Source organism: Vidua chalybeata, chromosome 3, assembly GCF_026979565.1.
Source record: "Vidua chalybeata isolate OUT-0048 chromosome 3, bVidCha1 merged haplotype, whole genome shotgun sequence".
Lineage (NCBI taxonomy): Eukaryota > Metazoa > Chordata > Aves > Passeriformes > Viduidae > Vidua > Vidua chalybeata.
The window spans coordinates 56,985,353-57,001,499 of record NC_071532.1 but is presented as its reverse complement, the minus strand read 5'-3'; the positions used below and the strand labels follow the sequence as shown (position 1 = coordinate 57,001,499).

Sequence of the window (16,147 nt, the reverse complement as noted above, 5' to 3'; positions counted from 1 at the left end):
TGTAAATAAAGGATGTGCACAGAAATTGAAATAAGAGAGGCAAGGCTTTTGAGAGGGTATTTATTCTAAGTGGTATTTCTGTGCTACTGCCCTAAAGCAGACTACCCAGCAAGAGTTACACCTTCTTCAGCCACATGCTACTTCTGATCCTTGGACTTGGAGATAGATTTTCTTGGCCTTCGGAGCACTTTGCCTGCAAGAGTCATAAGACATGAACATCAACCAGGGATAAAGTTGATCAGGGAGCAGCTAACTTCAAGTTCTTCCCCTGCTCTGCCTTGGCCCCAGTAAAATGACTATATATATTCCCTTAGGTTTGCTTTGGTTCCTCAGCAGATACTGGTGCTTCACGCCCCACATGTGAAGCTGCTACCAACACTGCCCTCTTCCTCTTCAATTGTTAAGGCATTTTTTTAAACACAAATACCATTTAGTATGGTGTTGCAGCACTTTTGAGAGCCTAGTGCAGCTATTCAAGGCCAGTAAAGGCCTAGGCTACTTGTTCTCAAGGTGCCTAGGTAGACATGGGCTAAAAAGAGTCCAGAATCTGTCCAGAGAGTCTGGAAACTACCCAACAACTTCCTGGAAACAAACAAGGCAGCCAAATAACCCCTGGGATTCCCTCTGGACAGGGATTTTGCCCAATTTCAAGTGAAAACTGCCACATGTTCATCCTCATGACTCACCTGTGAAAGTTTTCAACATCCTCCACAGTCTCAGGCAAAACTCTTCCTTTAGTTTCAGGCAGAAGCAGCACCAATCCACCCGCAATCAAACCAAGCACAGCTTCAAACAAGAGGAACAAAGAGCTTGTAAGCATTTATCAGCCACTTGCTACTGCCAGACTGAACAGACTTGTCAATGGCATTTTATTTTCTTCTTTATACAAGATGTGCACCTCAAGTCTCATGTGCAAAACTGTCATGCTGGTACAAAAATGGAGGATGTGGCTGCCCTCTGGAGACAGCACCAAGCCAAGTCCTCTTGTGAGTTATGCATGAACTAGGACACCTCAAACTGGACAGATCCTTCCTTCATAGAGGAAAGAACTCTTTTTAGTGCTAGAGCATGCCAGGAAACACATTCCATTTTATGCTATTCACATAAGATTAGAAAATGTACACACAATTATCTTCGAAGCAACACAATCAAATTCTCCTCTGATAATTTCTTTTATCCACTTTGTAAGTGTTTGGTATGTATTTTAAATCTACTAAGCGCCCTTCTAGATGTCCTGTCTGTTAAAATCTGCATATTGCCATTCAAGGTATTTTTCTATAAATAATGTGCTGACCTAAAGATTCATAAGTGTTTCAGGCCCTGACCTGAGAGTTCAGGTCACTAGTCTGCAAAACTTATCTTGCATTTCTTTACCAGCCACTTTCCAAATAAGTGGAGAGGAGCCAGTTAACAAAGTGTCAGAAAATTTGAAGCATAACAGGCATACTTGTACTCCATTAAATAGGCAATTACATGAAATTCTAGGGTTTGACGGCTGGACAGAGACAATATAACTCACAGAAGAGCAGTAAATCATCTTTAAATCAAATATTAAGCTCATCAAATTTTTTATGAGTTCTTTGCCATCTGCCAAACCTGTATTCAACTCAAACTTCCTTTAAAATGCATGGAGAAATCATAGGGGCAAGGGAAATATGAGTGCATAAACAAGTTCCAGCTTGTCATAAACTGAAGGCTAAGGCCTTGTAGAGAGCAGGGGGCTTCTGCTAAACTTAAAGCAGCTGTGTTGGTGGCTTTTCCCTCCCTTTGGAACTTGGGTCCCCCGCTGCACCCTGGAAGGGACCAGCAAGGAGGTAAGTGGCACTTACTGAAGACAATCAGTGGCAGATCGTGCCAGATCTCCACCAGTCTGTAGACAACGAATGGGGCGATGACTCCACCAATATCACACAAAGAGGAGCAAACCATCACCCCGAGATTCCTGGTTTGGCAGCAAAGGGATCATGTTAGTGTCAGAGTACTGCAGTTGGAAGGGGATGGATCACAACTCTCACCCTCACACAGGACAGATCCAGGCACTGTGTGCAACTTCAGATCCCTCACCCTCCCTGGTTATCCCAAATTTTCCCTTTATTTCAGTCATGTGAGTTTCCCCTTGTCTAAAAGTACATTTCTTTTCTTTATTAAGCCACTTTTTTAAGGCATTTTAATTGTGCTTCACCTACTTTATGTTCAATAGTACCTGTGTAATTCTGACACATTTGAGGATAACTTCATTTAGCATAAAACGTAACATACACATCAGCCTCAATTATTTGTTTCCAGGCCAAATGCCAAGTGGGGAGAGGATGCACTTACCTGATATAAGTTGGATACAGTTCTGTGTTTACAAAGCAAACCATTTCAAAAGCCATTGTAATTCCCATTCTCCCAATGCAAGCAGTAATCACTTTTAACCAATGTATGTCTGCAGAGAAAATACATTCAAGACATTTAAAAGCATCCCAGTGATTTAGCAGGTGCCAATTAATACAACAGTGTTATTCTGTGGAATCTCTGATCCCATGTCAGTTGATGTTTTTGAGGGATGTTTGTTTTTTTTGTTTCACTCGTGTGAGTGAGGGAACAGGAACAGAGAGGGCCGCATAAGCAGTGGCAAAGGGATCCTCACAAAGCAGCATGGAGGTCCCAGAGGAATCTCATGGGAAGTCCCCACGGGGCTTCATTCAGGTGACTTACCCTCTGGGACGAGGGCTGTGGCAAGGCAGGCGGCCCCAGCCACCAGGTTTGACACAGCCCAGGGGTAGCGCCGCCCAACACGGTCAATAGTGATGATGATGATGAAGGCCGCTGGGAACTCAACAAGTGCAGAATAGAGGAAATCCAGATACATGTTCTCGGCAGCCATTCCCATGTGCATGATGAGCCCCTGGTAGAGGATGGAGCTCGTGAACCTGGGCAGAGAAGAGCATCCTGGATTTGTTAGATAGTAAGAGAACAGACATCCATGTCCTGTTGGAGTTTTCAAATCCAAAGCTCCAAAACCAGCTCTCTAGCATTATATTCTTACCAGTTGTACATCAAAATGAGTGTGTTTTTTCTTATCTGTGGTGTCCTGAAAAGGTCCATCAGTGAGGGATTCTGCTTCCCACAATCTTCCTCTTCAAATTTAATATCCTATGGAAGAGCCAGTACACAGCACATTAAATTTCTCTGTGAGGAACTGGTGCAAGGTACTATCATGATGCTTACTTACATGCACAAGCAAACCCTGATCTCACCTTAAAATGGGAAGGCATCTTTTTCTGATTTTTTTTAGCCATATTGCTGACAATTTTCATAGCTTTGTCATTTTTTCCTTGAGATATCAGCCACCTGGGAGACTCTGGGAGGCACCTAAAATGCGAGTGAATGCCATTATACAACAAAACATAAACCCCACCTATTCTCCCATGAGTGGAGACTTTGGGAGGATTAAATAGAGGAAGATTGATTTTTTTTTTTTTTTTTTTTTTTTTTTTTTGGTTGGGTGGGTTTCATGTGCTACTTCCCACTCCCTCAGTCAGGAAAAGTAGTGTATCCATGGCTGAGATTGGAAAAGGAACAGTTGAGGTAGTGGCTTTAGTCAAAGAGGAGTTTAGTTTTAGATAAATCAGGGAGGAGCTTTGAGTGAGAGTAGTGCTCTCATCTTGTCCAGCCCATTCACTACAAACCAGCTCCTCTCAGGGAGCCATTTTTCACTTCTGCCAATACAGGTTAAGACGTATTCATTAAGTTAGAACTGGCTTACCAATTCAAAAATATGGAAGAAGGAAGGCAACAAATTTCTTTCTACTATTCCTAACCTCTTGATCCATCCAGACAATTTCTCAAATCTGAAGCACTCCAACCAAAAAATATTAATTAAAAAGAGAGGAGAGAAACTAAAATGAAGGAGTACCCAAGTGCTTTTTTTTTCGGTTGGACCACAAAACCTGCAACTTTTCTGCCTTAAAAGAACACGCTAGCAGCCTGTTACAGTTATGTTAGCATTAGACAATCTGTCAATCTGTCAGTATTTTCAGTGTAAAACCAATTAAATTATGCCAAGGCACCTATTGTCTTTAAGCAATTTATTAATTGCTTAAAGAAAATAGTAAATTATACTAATCCAATTTTCCCTCAGTGTTTTTCCAAGTGGTCTGTTTTTTAAACACAAGGTCAGGTGAGGTGCACAGACTAGGATTCAACAAGATCTCAGTTGCTGAGGAGTCCTATTCCCCTCTCCTTTTTGCAGGGAACTTCCTCTTTGCACCAAGAGGTGTGCGCGCCAGAAAGGAGCGCCCAGTCTCTCTCAGTATCAAGCCTTGGGAAGCAGGAGAAGCCAGTTTTTTTGGGTGGCAGGCAGAGGTACAACAAAAGGGCACTTACCAGTAGTAGAGCAGGAGGAAGCAGGTGGGCAGGGTGACAGTGAGCTGCAGCCACCGCCAGTGAGGGAGGGCGTACGCGATGCCATCGAAGACCAGGAGCCCGACGGAGAAAGCCGCCTGGTAGAGGATCGCCACCATCCTCCGGTACTGCGGGCCGACCACTTCTGTCACTGCGGACGGGCACACGGGGACACGTGAGCACCCTGGCTGCCCCGTGCAGCACAGACCAGCTAGGGGGGCTGCTGGAGGACCGATGCTATGGTAACTCCTTGGGGAAACCTTGGTAATCCTGGGCTTCCCAGCATAACGCCTCCAGACAAAACCCCCTGCTCGGCTTTTCTGGCACCTGAACCCCAGCAGAGAAGAAAACACTGCTGCTGGCTGTGCACTGGCCTAAGACATCCAGGAGTGTCCTCTGCTGCAGAAATCATAGAGTAGATCAAACATTTGTCAACGTGCACAGATGAATTTTGTTGTGAAATCTAAAGCTAACATACATAATGTCTCCAACCCAACAACAAAGCTGAATATTTTGTTTCCAAAATACAGGCTTTCAGCCTGCACCTCACTCCAAGTACATAAGGAAAACCTGTATCACGGGATGGCACAGAGCTCCCAGGCCAGGGTGGGATCACTATTCGTCTGCACTTTGCGACTCCACAGCATAGACACACACATTAAGTCTTGTTGATACACAGTTAAAAGTAACTATGCCAGCAGACAGGCGCAAGCACACACAATATTTTGCATCCAGTTGTGTGACTTCAAGAAAGCAAACTCATTAGAAAAAGAACGGTAAGGAACTAATTAGCGGCCAAATGAGCTGCTGAGTTTTGGAACCACAGATTAGCTAATGCTGCTCAGCTGAACAAGGCACAAAGACATCTCTGCAGGCTCAGCAGCACTGAGCCAGAAGCAGCTGAAGGGTAGACAAGTGCCTCAGCAGAGCAGGTTAACAAGGTTTTTCTGTCCTTATATCCTCCCCTGGGCATTCAGTATTGGCCACCCCAGGGAGAAGATACAAATTTAAGGGGGCTTTGGGGCTGGTTCAGGATCTTTTTCCATAAGAGAGTTTCAAGATACTCCAGGAGTAACAAGATGTAACAAAGAGAAAACATCAAGATGAGGCAAATCATTGTCCTGAAAAGGACTTCACCCTCTAAAACAGCTTAAAGTTCCCCAGAAGAGGGGATGGAGATTTCATTTGTGCCAGGAAAATATTTAAATCCAGAAATGCACAGAAAGGAATAATCATGTCTTAGCAGAAAACAGTCTGGACCGTGGGATAGGTGCTTTTATTTATATCAAACATCTGGAAAACTGAATTAGCAAGATGCCCACACTGAAAGATTTCATGGAAGTTTAGGGCACTGACTTTTACATTTTCACCACTGTCACAATAAATGGCATGTCTCTCAGAGGTATTTGGTAGAGCCACCTGCCACCATAACCCAGTTAATGTTCTATAGGTCAGCTTTTAAAATAGTTAATCTGCTGCTTCAGTGATTGCTTGCAGTTGGGTATTGTGGACAAAAGACTGAACTCCATTCCAGAAAAATCAGAGAAATCACAGGCAGCTCTACCCTGAACCAGAAAGAGGTCCTGAGGTGGTCCCAGACCCAGCCTGGCCACTCAGCTGTGCCTCACCAGCAGACACAGCTGGTGCAGGGCACTGGAAGAGGCACCCACACAGGCTGGCTCCTCCATGGCTTGGCCTCTGCTCAGCCCAGTGCATACACACAGGTACACAAACACCTCGTCTTTTTATCAGCAAGTACGTGCTGTTCTTCTGTTATTTTTATGTTCTGAAGCCTCTGTTTGCCCTTTAATGCTTTTTGTGTCATAAAAATGTCTCAAGTTTTCCCCACCCCTCTGCCTGCTTCTTTAATGGCCTCCTCTGTCACCATCCTGAATGCACCCAGGCCAGAGGGGCTGTGTCTGCCTGGTCACCTTCCCTAGCCGGAGCCTGATGGAAGGAAGAGCCACGGGGCCCAGATAGATCTGCAAAGGTGAGCTGTACCATAGGGGAAAGCCTATCTCGAGGTAAGAGCCCTAACCCACCACCACTTGCTTGAGCTTTGAAGGCTACTGTTGTTTCTCCCAAATGACAGTGCTTGAAAACATCCTGGGAAGTCAAAGAGGGAGAAAACTCCTTAATAAAACACCATGGCAGGCATTTTTAAAATGGCTTATTTTTTAAGTTTTTTGGAGTTGAGTTTTGTTCCTTCATCTTCTGCTGCTAGTCTTGCTCCTGGGAGAAGGTCCTGTACTCACCCAGGATGTAGCCTGCAGTCCAGCAGCCCTTGCTGACCAGCCCTTGCAACAAGCGGATGATGACTATCCACACATAGCTGGGCACGAAGACCAGAAGGATTCCACACACAATATTTGCAACAATTGTTGTTAAAAGGCAAAATTTACGGCCAAACCTGGATTGGAAAATGATAGGCATGAAGCAAACCACTAGTCATGGAAGCATTTTAAACTAGTAAGAGCTTTGTGCATCTTCAGGGGGAAAAAATCCAATTTTGCTATGCAATATAGAGACATGCTTTTTTTCTTTGCCTATTACTCACTGATCTGCTTTCCTATGCCATGAAAAGATACTGTGCCAGTTGCTCAGCAATTCCACAAAAACTTTCAGGAAAAAAAGAATAGTCCCATGTTTACATATATTAGTTTGGGACTGAAAAATAAGCATGGGTTAATATTATTATTCTGACAGTTACACATGCACCAGATTTATAAGGGTTTTATTCACCACAATCTTAACCTTCAAAACACTAGTAATGTATGGCTCTGCTTGTGAGTGGGCTGCATTTCTCAGCTGGAGCAACTCAGAGCCTGCTGTACTAACAGTCCTAGGCAGAAGGGGAGCAAGAGGGGAAGTACTGGCATTTGTTTCTCTTTAAGCCCAGATGCCTGAGCCAGGGAGTCTGACTCTGCTGGCTCTGAACACGGAGCTAGAGGGATTATCTGTTTTTTTTTCTCAGTGACTGCTGCTGTACACATCTGGCAAACTGTGACAACTGTTTCTAAGCTTCTCCAAAAGAAGCAAAATGTTTCCAAGCTGCAGCCACACAGAGTGTGACAGATTAAGTGGGAGATCCAAACCACACATTTCCTGGCTTTGGTTAACGCCCGAGGGCTCTGGTATGGCACAGTAGGAAGTTTGGTGTGTACAATTCTAAAATAGTCCTCATGGGCTCTGCAGGGCTTGCTGAGCAGATCTGTGCTAACCACCAGGCACAACCTAAAAGGCAGGATATTGGCTCATGCTGCAACTGAAGGTCCAGGGGGATGACCTTATTTTCAGAAGAGTGGAGATGATATCAGTTGCACAACCTTTATTTAAGTTTGGCTGCTGAACACTGATAAGGGAGGTCAGAGGGTTTTGCTGTCAGCCCACACATACCTGTCTGCAATGTAGCCAATGTTTAAGGAGCCAATAAAAAACCCAGCGTTCACAGAAGACTGAAAGAGATCCAACTTCCAGGAGTCCTCACACACCAGGTCAAACTAAAGGAGCAACCACAGTCAGAGACAAAAGAGTGAAATGAGGAGCTGGCTCACATCCACAACTCTCCTTCACTTCAGTTAAAGATTTAAACTTGTTTCTGGTCAATGCCTGCTTTGCCAGCACACAGAAATCCTGCTAACTTAACTAATTGTCCAACATTAAAGACTGGGAAAAGCCCTTGAGCAGTTTACTGGCATCTCCCACTCATGTCTCATCTCTCTTTTCTGGAAAGCATAAGTGAGTTATTATCTGTCAAAACTAGCATCCGAACCTCTGTTGGCCCTCATTGATCAAATCAGCATGGATCTGATGATCACCCTGAGTTTTTCAAACAGCTTTTTTTTTTTTTTTGTGACTGATGGTGAACATTTCTAGGCAGTTCTTGTTACCTCATACCCTGGCATGGCAGAGTAGTCCCCACAGACCATTGAGGACTAAGTGTGATGCCCTTATTAGAAGCACCTTAGATGCCTTCAGGAGCCTGCCTTGTTCCAGGTCCCATGGAGCACTGCCTTTCAGAAGGAGGGTGGAAGTATCTGCATCTGCCCTGAGGCCACAGCATTTTCTCTCTGCTCTGGTCTTTAGCTCAACTATGCTAAACATATGTTGTATGTGTCTGGAGAGCAGATATTTTCTATCCAGGGCCAAGCTTTATACCACATGGATACCTACATATATTTGCCATCTAGTCTTGTCCTGTCTTACTTGTAGAAATACTTAAGAGCTACTGAAGAAAAGGTTATTGCAAAAACCTCTCCTAATATGACTGAGAATCCCTTCCCTTTCTCCTGGTAGCTGGGTTTAATTGAATCTATGCATCCATAATTAACACAAAACCAAATATTTCTTCTGATGCTCTATGGGACTTCCCATGAGAACGTTCTTCCACATGCAAACTTCTCCTTTGAAATAACACGATTTACACTGCACTATTCTTTCCTTTTCTAGGCTATCAGAGCAGGGGACAACATATCAGAGCCTGAGAAGTTTCACAGAAACAGTCACAACCAGAAACTCATTGACAAAATGTAGGGTTATGTGACATATCTGGTTATTCTATGAAGGAAGCAGCCCATGGGCCTGGCCTTGCACCCCCTTCAGCAGGAAAGGGGAGACAGCTGATGTGAGAGCACAACTGCATGAGCCCACACAGACTGCAAGTGCTCAGCTTCCCACAGCCTCAGGAAATGATGGTGGGGGCATCTGGACCATGGGATCTGCTGGAGCCTTTTCCAGTGAGATGTGCCTGCTGAGCTGCTGCTGCATAGAAGGCCTGGCTCACCCTACACTTGAGGTGCCTCACTTCCTCACTTTCATATCTCACAGCCCATAACTTGCTGAAAGAAGTACACTTAGAGTGCACCCCCTTATAGCTAGGACCAATCTCTTAGAAAACTATGAATGCTGAAGTTGCTAGAGCACAGATTTTAACTGCTCCTGTGTTAGCCATATGGGGGAAAGAATCCTGACCGCCTCTAAACATTTGGTAGAACTTTCTGTGATGAGATCAAGCTTGTCATCCCAGTTACTGGTTTATTCTTAAAGTTAAAGCACCTAAACTGCTGAAGTACAGCAAGTAGCTTAAGTACCACTTTCAGTTTATTCAGACTCCTTCTGAGAGCACAGTTTCTACAGTTTATTCCTAACTTGAACTGTTTAATTGTGGGAGGCAATACCTTTCCTCACACTGACTGCAATTAATTTTTATTTAAAACCAAATTTAAAAGACTTTATTCATTAAAAAAAAAAAAGAAAGAAAAAAAAAAAAAAGAAGGGGGTGGGGGGAAGAAATCAAGGCCATTGCATTGGCCCATTTTGTTTGCAGCACTGCTAGCTGCACTGTTTACACGCCTACACACCTTCACCAATTGGACCTCTCATGTGACAGGAATTTCATTCAGAACTGGACTTTATCTACCTGGAGATTTATTTGCTGAAATATGCTTTGCTCCCCAGCTGGAGATATAAGCCTCCTGAGCAGCCAAGGCAACCCTTCACAGCAAGGACAGAGGGAAGATAACTTGTAAACCCCCAAGCGCAAGTTCACAGTAAGAGAAGTTTACCTTCTCCAGGTAAGCAGGGGATATTTTAACATAGTCAAGGCTCCACCAACCCTCACCTTGTCTGTAACAGAGGGGACAGGACAAAGGGAGCTGTTTTTACCTCTGTCACGATAGAGCTCCCTGGGAAGTCGTAGACCCAGCCATCCCGGCAGGGACCGAGGGGGACGGTGCTCCCGCTGCCCACCAGGCTGCCGAGGGGGTCAGTGCAGCTGATGCCTGTTGTGTTCCAGTCCACCTCGTACCTCCTGCAGCGGCTGCTGAAGCTGCCCCCGTGGCCATCCCACTCGGGAACTGTGTGATTCAGCTGCTCCTCCAGGCTCCAGCCACAGCGCTGGCTCAGCTCAGCCACCCCAGGGCTGGAGCAGCGATGCTCAGGGGTGTACCCAAAGAAGACGACCCCCACGTACACTGGGGTGAAGGAAGCAGATAACAAACATAGGACAAAAAAGATTTGCTTCTGGAACCTGTCAAATTCTCCAATATGCTCTAAAATGTCATCTAAGGTTGGCATTTTGGCATCAAAACCACCTCAGAAAGCTCAACTAGGTCTTCTCTGCAGCGCTGATATATTTAGTTGGCAGCAAAGCTACTTAGGTAACAAAGATATTTGACCAAAAGTCAAGACTAACTCTATAAATTATTAAACTACATGTTGCAAGCTCTATTTTTTAGGTTTCATTTGAAATCAGACCTTAATTCACCCAGGGAGAATTTGCCTTTAACCCCTAATCAGAGCACTTATACATGCCTGTTCTCTGGAAAAGCCCCTATGGGTCACAGCCCTTCAGTTTTTGTTGGGGGTTTGGGGGTTATTTTTTTAGTTAGGCAAGTCAGCTCCTCAAATAATAGGCATTTTTAAGCAGCAAACATATAAAATGTTTCTACCAACATACAAGCAACACATGGGTTTAGTGAAGAATGGCTGGGCACCACATGTGAGCAAAGCTTCTTAACCAGGATCTGGAAAAAATAGGTGGGTACACTCTGAAAAAAGCATCTACACATTGAGCCATATAGCAGTAAAGGAACAGCTTTCCTGAAAACTTCTATCACATGTGTCACACCTCTCACCCTCTACACTGTTCCATTCCCAAGGAAAATCTCTTCCCACCTGCATCAGGGATTCACCTGAGCATATTTTTGCAGTGATCCAAAAGAGAAAAAGCATTCATTACAGAATTATGCACTGGGAATAGCTGTGGAAAGCCATACTATACAGTACCTATGGCCAAAACAGCTATTTTTTTTTGTTACCACAGAAGACCTCTAGGACTTTAAGTAGACTTCATTGCAGTAAATGCAGTAGTATCCTATGGTACATTGTCCTGCCTATGGATAGATACCAGCTATTCCCATATCTTTTGCTGACAACAGCAGCCTTCCATCAGAAAGAAAAGCCCAAGTGGAGGTAACATTTAAAAGACACACAAAAAAAAAAAAAAAGGTGAAAATTTGTCTGGAAAGTAGTTGGAATAGCTTAGGCAACAAGGAAAAAAAAATCTAAGACACAATACACTCCAAAAAAAAAAAAAAAAAAAAACCACCTTAGAAGGCCATTCTGGCATAGACATTGAAATAGAACTTGGTCTCATTGCTCATCAACTACAGACCACGAGTGGCCTGAGCAGCTGTGAAAGCTGCTTTGCAAACCAACACTTCAAGATCATTCCCTACATCACACAGATGTGCTTTCTCCTCTCCTGCTTCACCCTCTTCTCTGTCAGGAACATCCACACCAAGTTAACAAGGACTCCTCTCCTGGCCACTCAGAGCTGTGCCACCCTCAGCCAAGCACAGTACCACCCCACACCAGACCTTTGCCTCCCCACCTGCAGGAGTTCCATGTGGAGCTGGGGAGGGGAACAGGGACACAAACGTGCACAGCAGTCACCACGCTCAGAGCCAACCCCTGCCACCTTCCTCAGGAGGAGGATGTGTACAGTCAGCTGGAGCCAAGGGAACTGAAGTCAAAGCCTGCCTGGGAAGTGGGTGAAGCTAAGGCATCAGGCTGCATCTTAAAAACACACCCCCTTACATAACCCCCTTCTTTTCCAACAGTTTTATTTAAACAGTTGGTATTGGAGTGCAAAAGTTTCCCTTGAACTACAGAAGTTTGATCCAGACTGGGCCAGTTTTCCCCATTTTCCCCATTCTCTCTGCAGCCAGCCTAGAGGGAACTGTGTGGGACTCCGCCAGGCAGGTGGGTTTCTTAGGGACACTTCCCAAGGAGTCATGCTGCTGACAGGCAAAGCTTCAGCTCCTGGCCCAGCCATTTGTACAGACTCATCTGGACCCTGTTATTCTCATAACCCTTCCCTCCATACAGTTAAGCAGAGTATTCTTCCGGGAAAAATAGTCTGGTGAAGCTGTTTATGCATCCAGCATAAGGTAAGATTCAGCCAAGCTGCCTACAAATGCCTGGGTAAAAAGTGGGCAGTAATTCCAAGACCAGGCACTGAAGTCACTCTCTGCTGTCAGATACAGGAGAATTAATTTCATGCAGTTGGTTCATGGATCAAACAACTCCAAAACGCCAGCCCTGATGACGTGGGCAAGGGAAGCAGAAGCCTCTGACATGCTTTCAGAGAACTGTTGCAATGATAATAAATAGTATTAAAAATACACCATCAAGCCTCTCACTTCTCCAAGCTCTTCTAATTAGAAATATGAAAAATGTTGATTTAAGTTTGAAAATATGCAGCTTAAGCCAAACTGACTTACAGCTCGACAGGTAACAATATCAGAGGAAGAACACCCAAGACTGATTAAACAAAGAATACACCACCAGTGTATTCTGGTGGAATACTCTGATCTTTGTCATCAAACACTGGTTCTTATTTTGAGTGACATGATTGAGGTATTAACCATCACAGCAAGAAAGGATCTCACCAGGCTAGTGAGCAGCATACAGAATAGTGCAAGAAAGATTCCAGACTTGAGATGTGGGATTTGGAATACCCACTTCATATCTTTTATTGAAATTGCTGAATACTTCATATTACACTATTTTGATTCAAAACGGAGTTTTTATAAAAAGAAACCATTGTTGAAACTGAATAAGCCAGCCAAAAGGAACAACAAAAAAGTTTCAAAAAATTCTGACCAATGCATGTTCTTGTACAATGCTTTGAAACCCTAACATTGTCCATAATTTTGTTTAGGAAACACCTGGAGAGGAGTAAGACTGCTACAGAAAAACTGACTTGCATTTATTACCAGCAACATTTCAAATCAATGACCCATGACCAGGATCATAGCATACAGACTAGAAATTAGGTTATCACAAAATATTGGCCCGAATTTATTTTCTTGAAATTAATACCAGAGAGAGGCATTATGCAGACTAGGGCTCCTCTAGTCCTTGGGTTTTTCTTGGTAATGACAAATTGGGTAGTGCAGACTGTATTATAGGAATTCTGCCTCTATGTCCTTAAAAAGTCTGGTTATCTGTGCAGTTGGCCTAGTCCAGCCATAATCAAGGTAAAAAAAAAATCTTTGGGTGCTTGTCAGCTGTTTAGGCAAATACTGATGAAGTCAGTCATATGACCAGTACCAAAAAAAAAAAAAAAAAAAAAAAAAAAAAAACAAAAAAAAAAAACAAAACATGCGAAGAACAGCAACCATTTCAGGCTAAATCTATACAGAATTGTACCTTTCAGTCCACACCTTTGAACCAATGATCTGTTTAAATTAGAATGGATATTCAAATTTACAGGATAAATTAGACCAGTTCCAAAATTTACATCAAATCATCCCAACACACAAAAGTTATACTTTTCCTTGTCTCACAATGGGTGAGCCCATAGAAGAATACCCTGCCGGCAGGAAGAACGTGTTACTATTATGCAAACCTGAGTAGTGAGGATCAATAAATACAAGGAGTTAAAATGACAGTAGTCAGATAACTTGAGTCTCAGAAGCCAGGGGCTTCATTGAGCCTTAATCTTTTCTTTTCAAAGGTTTCTCTTTTTTAAGCAAGCATTTAACATCTATGCTGAGACTTAAAAAAAAAAAAAGTGTCCTGGCTAGAGAGAGTCAACTAACTCAGCCAACTGGATGTCAAAAATCCAGTCATTACTGAACAGATCATTGTAAACAACCAAGAAATCTTTCTCTTCTTCCCTTTTCAATGGTTTCTTGTTAAAGGCAAAATTCAGAAAAATCTTTCAGGCTGAAGTCCTCGTATTTGGTTGGAAATGTTGTCCTGTTATATATAATCTCTCTATATATATTTGATTAGGCACAAGAAGGGTTATTAAATATTCAACAAGTCCTCATCACTATCATCATGAAATGATGCTGTATTTGTAGAGTTCTGTGCCTGATGCTGGCCTGGCTTTGCTATTGCTTTAGTTTCCTTTCCTCCGTTCAGTAAATAAGATTTGTTATCACTGCCAAAACTGTGTGGCTTCTTCTGTGGGTGCTTGCTCAGTCCTCTTCCTGTTTGAATCTTTACATCTGGAATGGTTAACACTTCATCCTCACTGTCCAGGTCATCCACATGGAGAGAGGTAAGGGCTTTAGATGTAACAGACTTGGTAGCAATGTGACCATTCTCCTGCCCTCCTTTTGCTGTTCTTGGATTTGGTGCTGCAACTTCCTCCATAAGCCACTCTGTCTCATTCTCATTAGCGTCTTCTTCACTGTTTATCTGTAAGAAAAGAAGAGGAGACTGCATCTGCCACTCTAGACTGACACACACACTGATCTCCCCAGTCGTCAGACCCCACAGCATGCACAACCTTGGTTTAAGGTAGCCGTGAGAGAGTAAACACTGCAAGAGCATTACTTTTCACTGTGCTGAAACAGACTTTGTTCTCTTCTTGTACATTTACATGTTATTTGGTAATTTATGGACTGCTCTTCATTTCCTCAACTCCATTTTCCTTTCCCATTTCACTATATATATATATATCAGCTATGTGGCTTTCCTGATGCCACACCATATGGTTTCCATGCACTAAAGGAATTAGGAATTAAGGGGGTTATTTATTAATAAAAGCTTCATATTAAGAAAACTTGACAAGAAACAAATTTGATTTTGTCACTGTATTACCTTTGTGTATTTGTAGGAAACACCAGATGATCTTCTGCAGCAGTTTGTTATCTTGTTTATAACAATTTCCCTAAATAAAGGAAAGAATATTACATTAGGAACACTATATCCACTTATTAGCACTCACTTTTCTCCACTGAAATTTTACCATCAACATAAAGCATGTCAATAAATGAGCTACGAACTATCACACTGACTCTGAACCACTCTACCAAAATCCAGTCCAGGATGATGTACATCTTCTCCCTTGCTACAGCTTCAGGCTGACTGTTCTGAAACCCCTCTGGCCTTCATATCTAAGAGAAAAACACCCCAAAAGTCATCTGGAAAGCAGAGTAACAGCAGGACTTGCACTTTTTCCCTGACACTGTTGTATGGATCCAGTCTGACTCCACGAAAGTGGAGGGATATCAAATACTAACACAATATTGTCATACTGTTTTATGTTTCTTAATTAGCAGTTGCCCACAAGAGATGCTAGATCAACTCAGTTGTACACCCCAGCCCTCTTTACATGGACCTTCAGACAGTAATGGAGAATATGAAGGAACCAGCAGTTTGACAGCTGATGCTGCCAACTGAAAAACAGAACCCAAATCTCTAAAGTTTAGTATTTCCCTTTCATTTCTGGCAGAAAACAAAGTCCTGACAAAGAAACTTCTAAAGCCTCTTAATTTCTTACCTCCTCTCTTTTTTGTAGAACAGCAAGATTATGAGACACACAGTGAGAACAACCAGGAGGACACTAAGCACAGCACCAACAGCCTGGCTTCTCCTTGAAAGACCTTTATGTATTTGGGTCTCCTCATCTGTCTGGTGCTGATTGTTTCCTGGATCATTACTTGATCTAGCAATGTAAATTGAAAAGATAAGATATATTAATAAATTTTGTTAAACTGGATTAGAAACAGCAGATTAAAAGAAGACATGCCACACCATCCTGTCATTCCAACCTAACAGCTGCATGTTTAGGGGATTTCATCTAAGTAAAAAACAACCTGAAAAACACAAATGTATGTACTGTGCCTCCATCCCAGTATGCTATAAATAGTGCATGGAACTACATGTTTCATGTCAAGACCGCAGAGCACAATTAAGCACTCCAGAGTTTATACAGCAGCAGTGATCCACACAAAAC

The 16,147-nt window shown here is 43.1% G+C and overlaps 2 protein-coding genes and 1 long non-coding RNA gene across 4 annotated transcripts in view; 1 reads left to right on the top strand and 2 right to left on the bottom strand.

The window, feature by feature from the left end:
• Window positions 1-52: 52 nt before the first annotated feature.
• LOC128785091 (solute carrier family 22 member 2-like) lies at window positions 53-10,541 on the bottom strand. Its single transcript, XM_053937254.1, has 11 exons — window positions 10,054-10,541; window positions 7,786-7,889; window positions 6,645-6,799; window positions 4,372-4,540; window positions 3,243-3,357; window positions 3,032-3,138; window positions 2,701-2,915; window positions 2,320-2,428; window positions 1,830-1,942; window positions 687-786; window positions 53-193 (listed from the first exon to the last, which is right to left on the bottom strand). The coding sequence occupies exons 1-11, from the start codon at window positions 10,462-10,464 to the stop codon at window positions 127-129; spliced, it is 1,665 nt and encodes a 554-aa protein (XP_053793229.1). The 5' UTR covers window positions 10,465-10,541; the 3' UTR covers window positions 53-126.
• LOC128785092 (uncharacterized) lies at window positions 6,302-15,789 on the top strand. Its single transcript, XR_008429756.1, has 3 exons — window positions 6,302-6,379; window positions 9,847-9,962; window positions 15,710-15,789. It is a non-coding gene; the product is annotated as an uncharacterized LOC128785092 (long non-coding RNA).
• IGF2R (insulin like growth factor 2 receptor) overlaps window positions 12,889-16,147 on the bottom strand; it is a 55,228-nt gene continuing 51,969 nt past the window's right edge. For both annotated transcript variants that reach the window (XM_053937252.1, XM_053937253.1), the window contains exons 46-48: window positions 15,692-15,856; window positions 15,010-15,079; window positions 12,889-14,604 (exon numbers count right to left, since the gene is read on the bottom strand). In XM_053937252.1, the coding sequence (XP_053793227.1) occupies window positions 14,209-14,604; window positions 15,010-15,079; window positions 15,692-15,856 (631 nt within the window). In that variant the 3' untranslated portion in view covers window positions 12,889-14,208. The remainder of the gene's footprint in view (window positions 14,605-15,009; window positions 15,080-15,691; window positions 15,857-16,147) is intronic.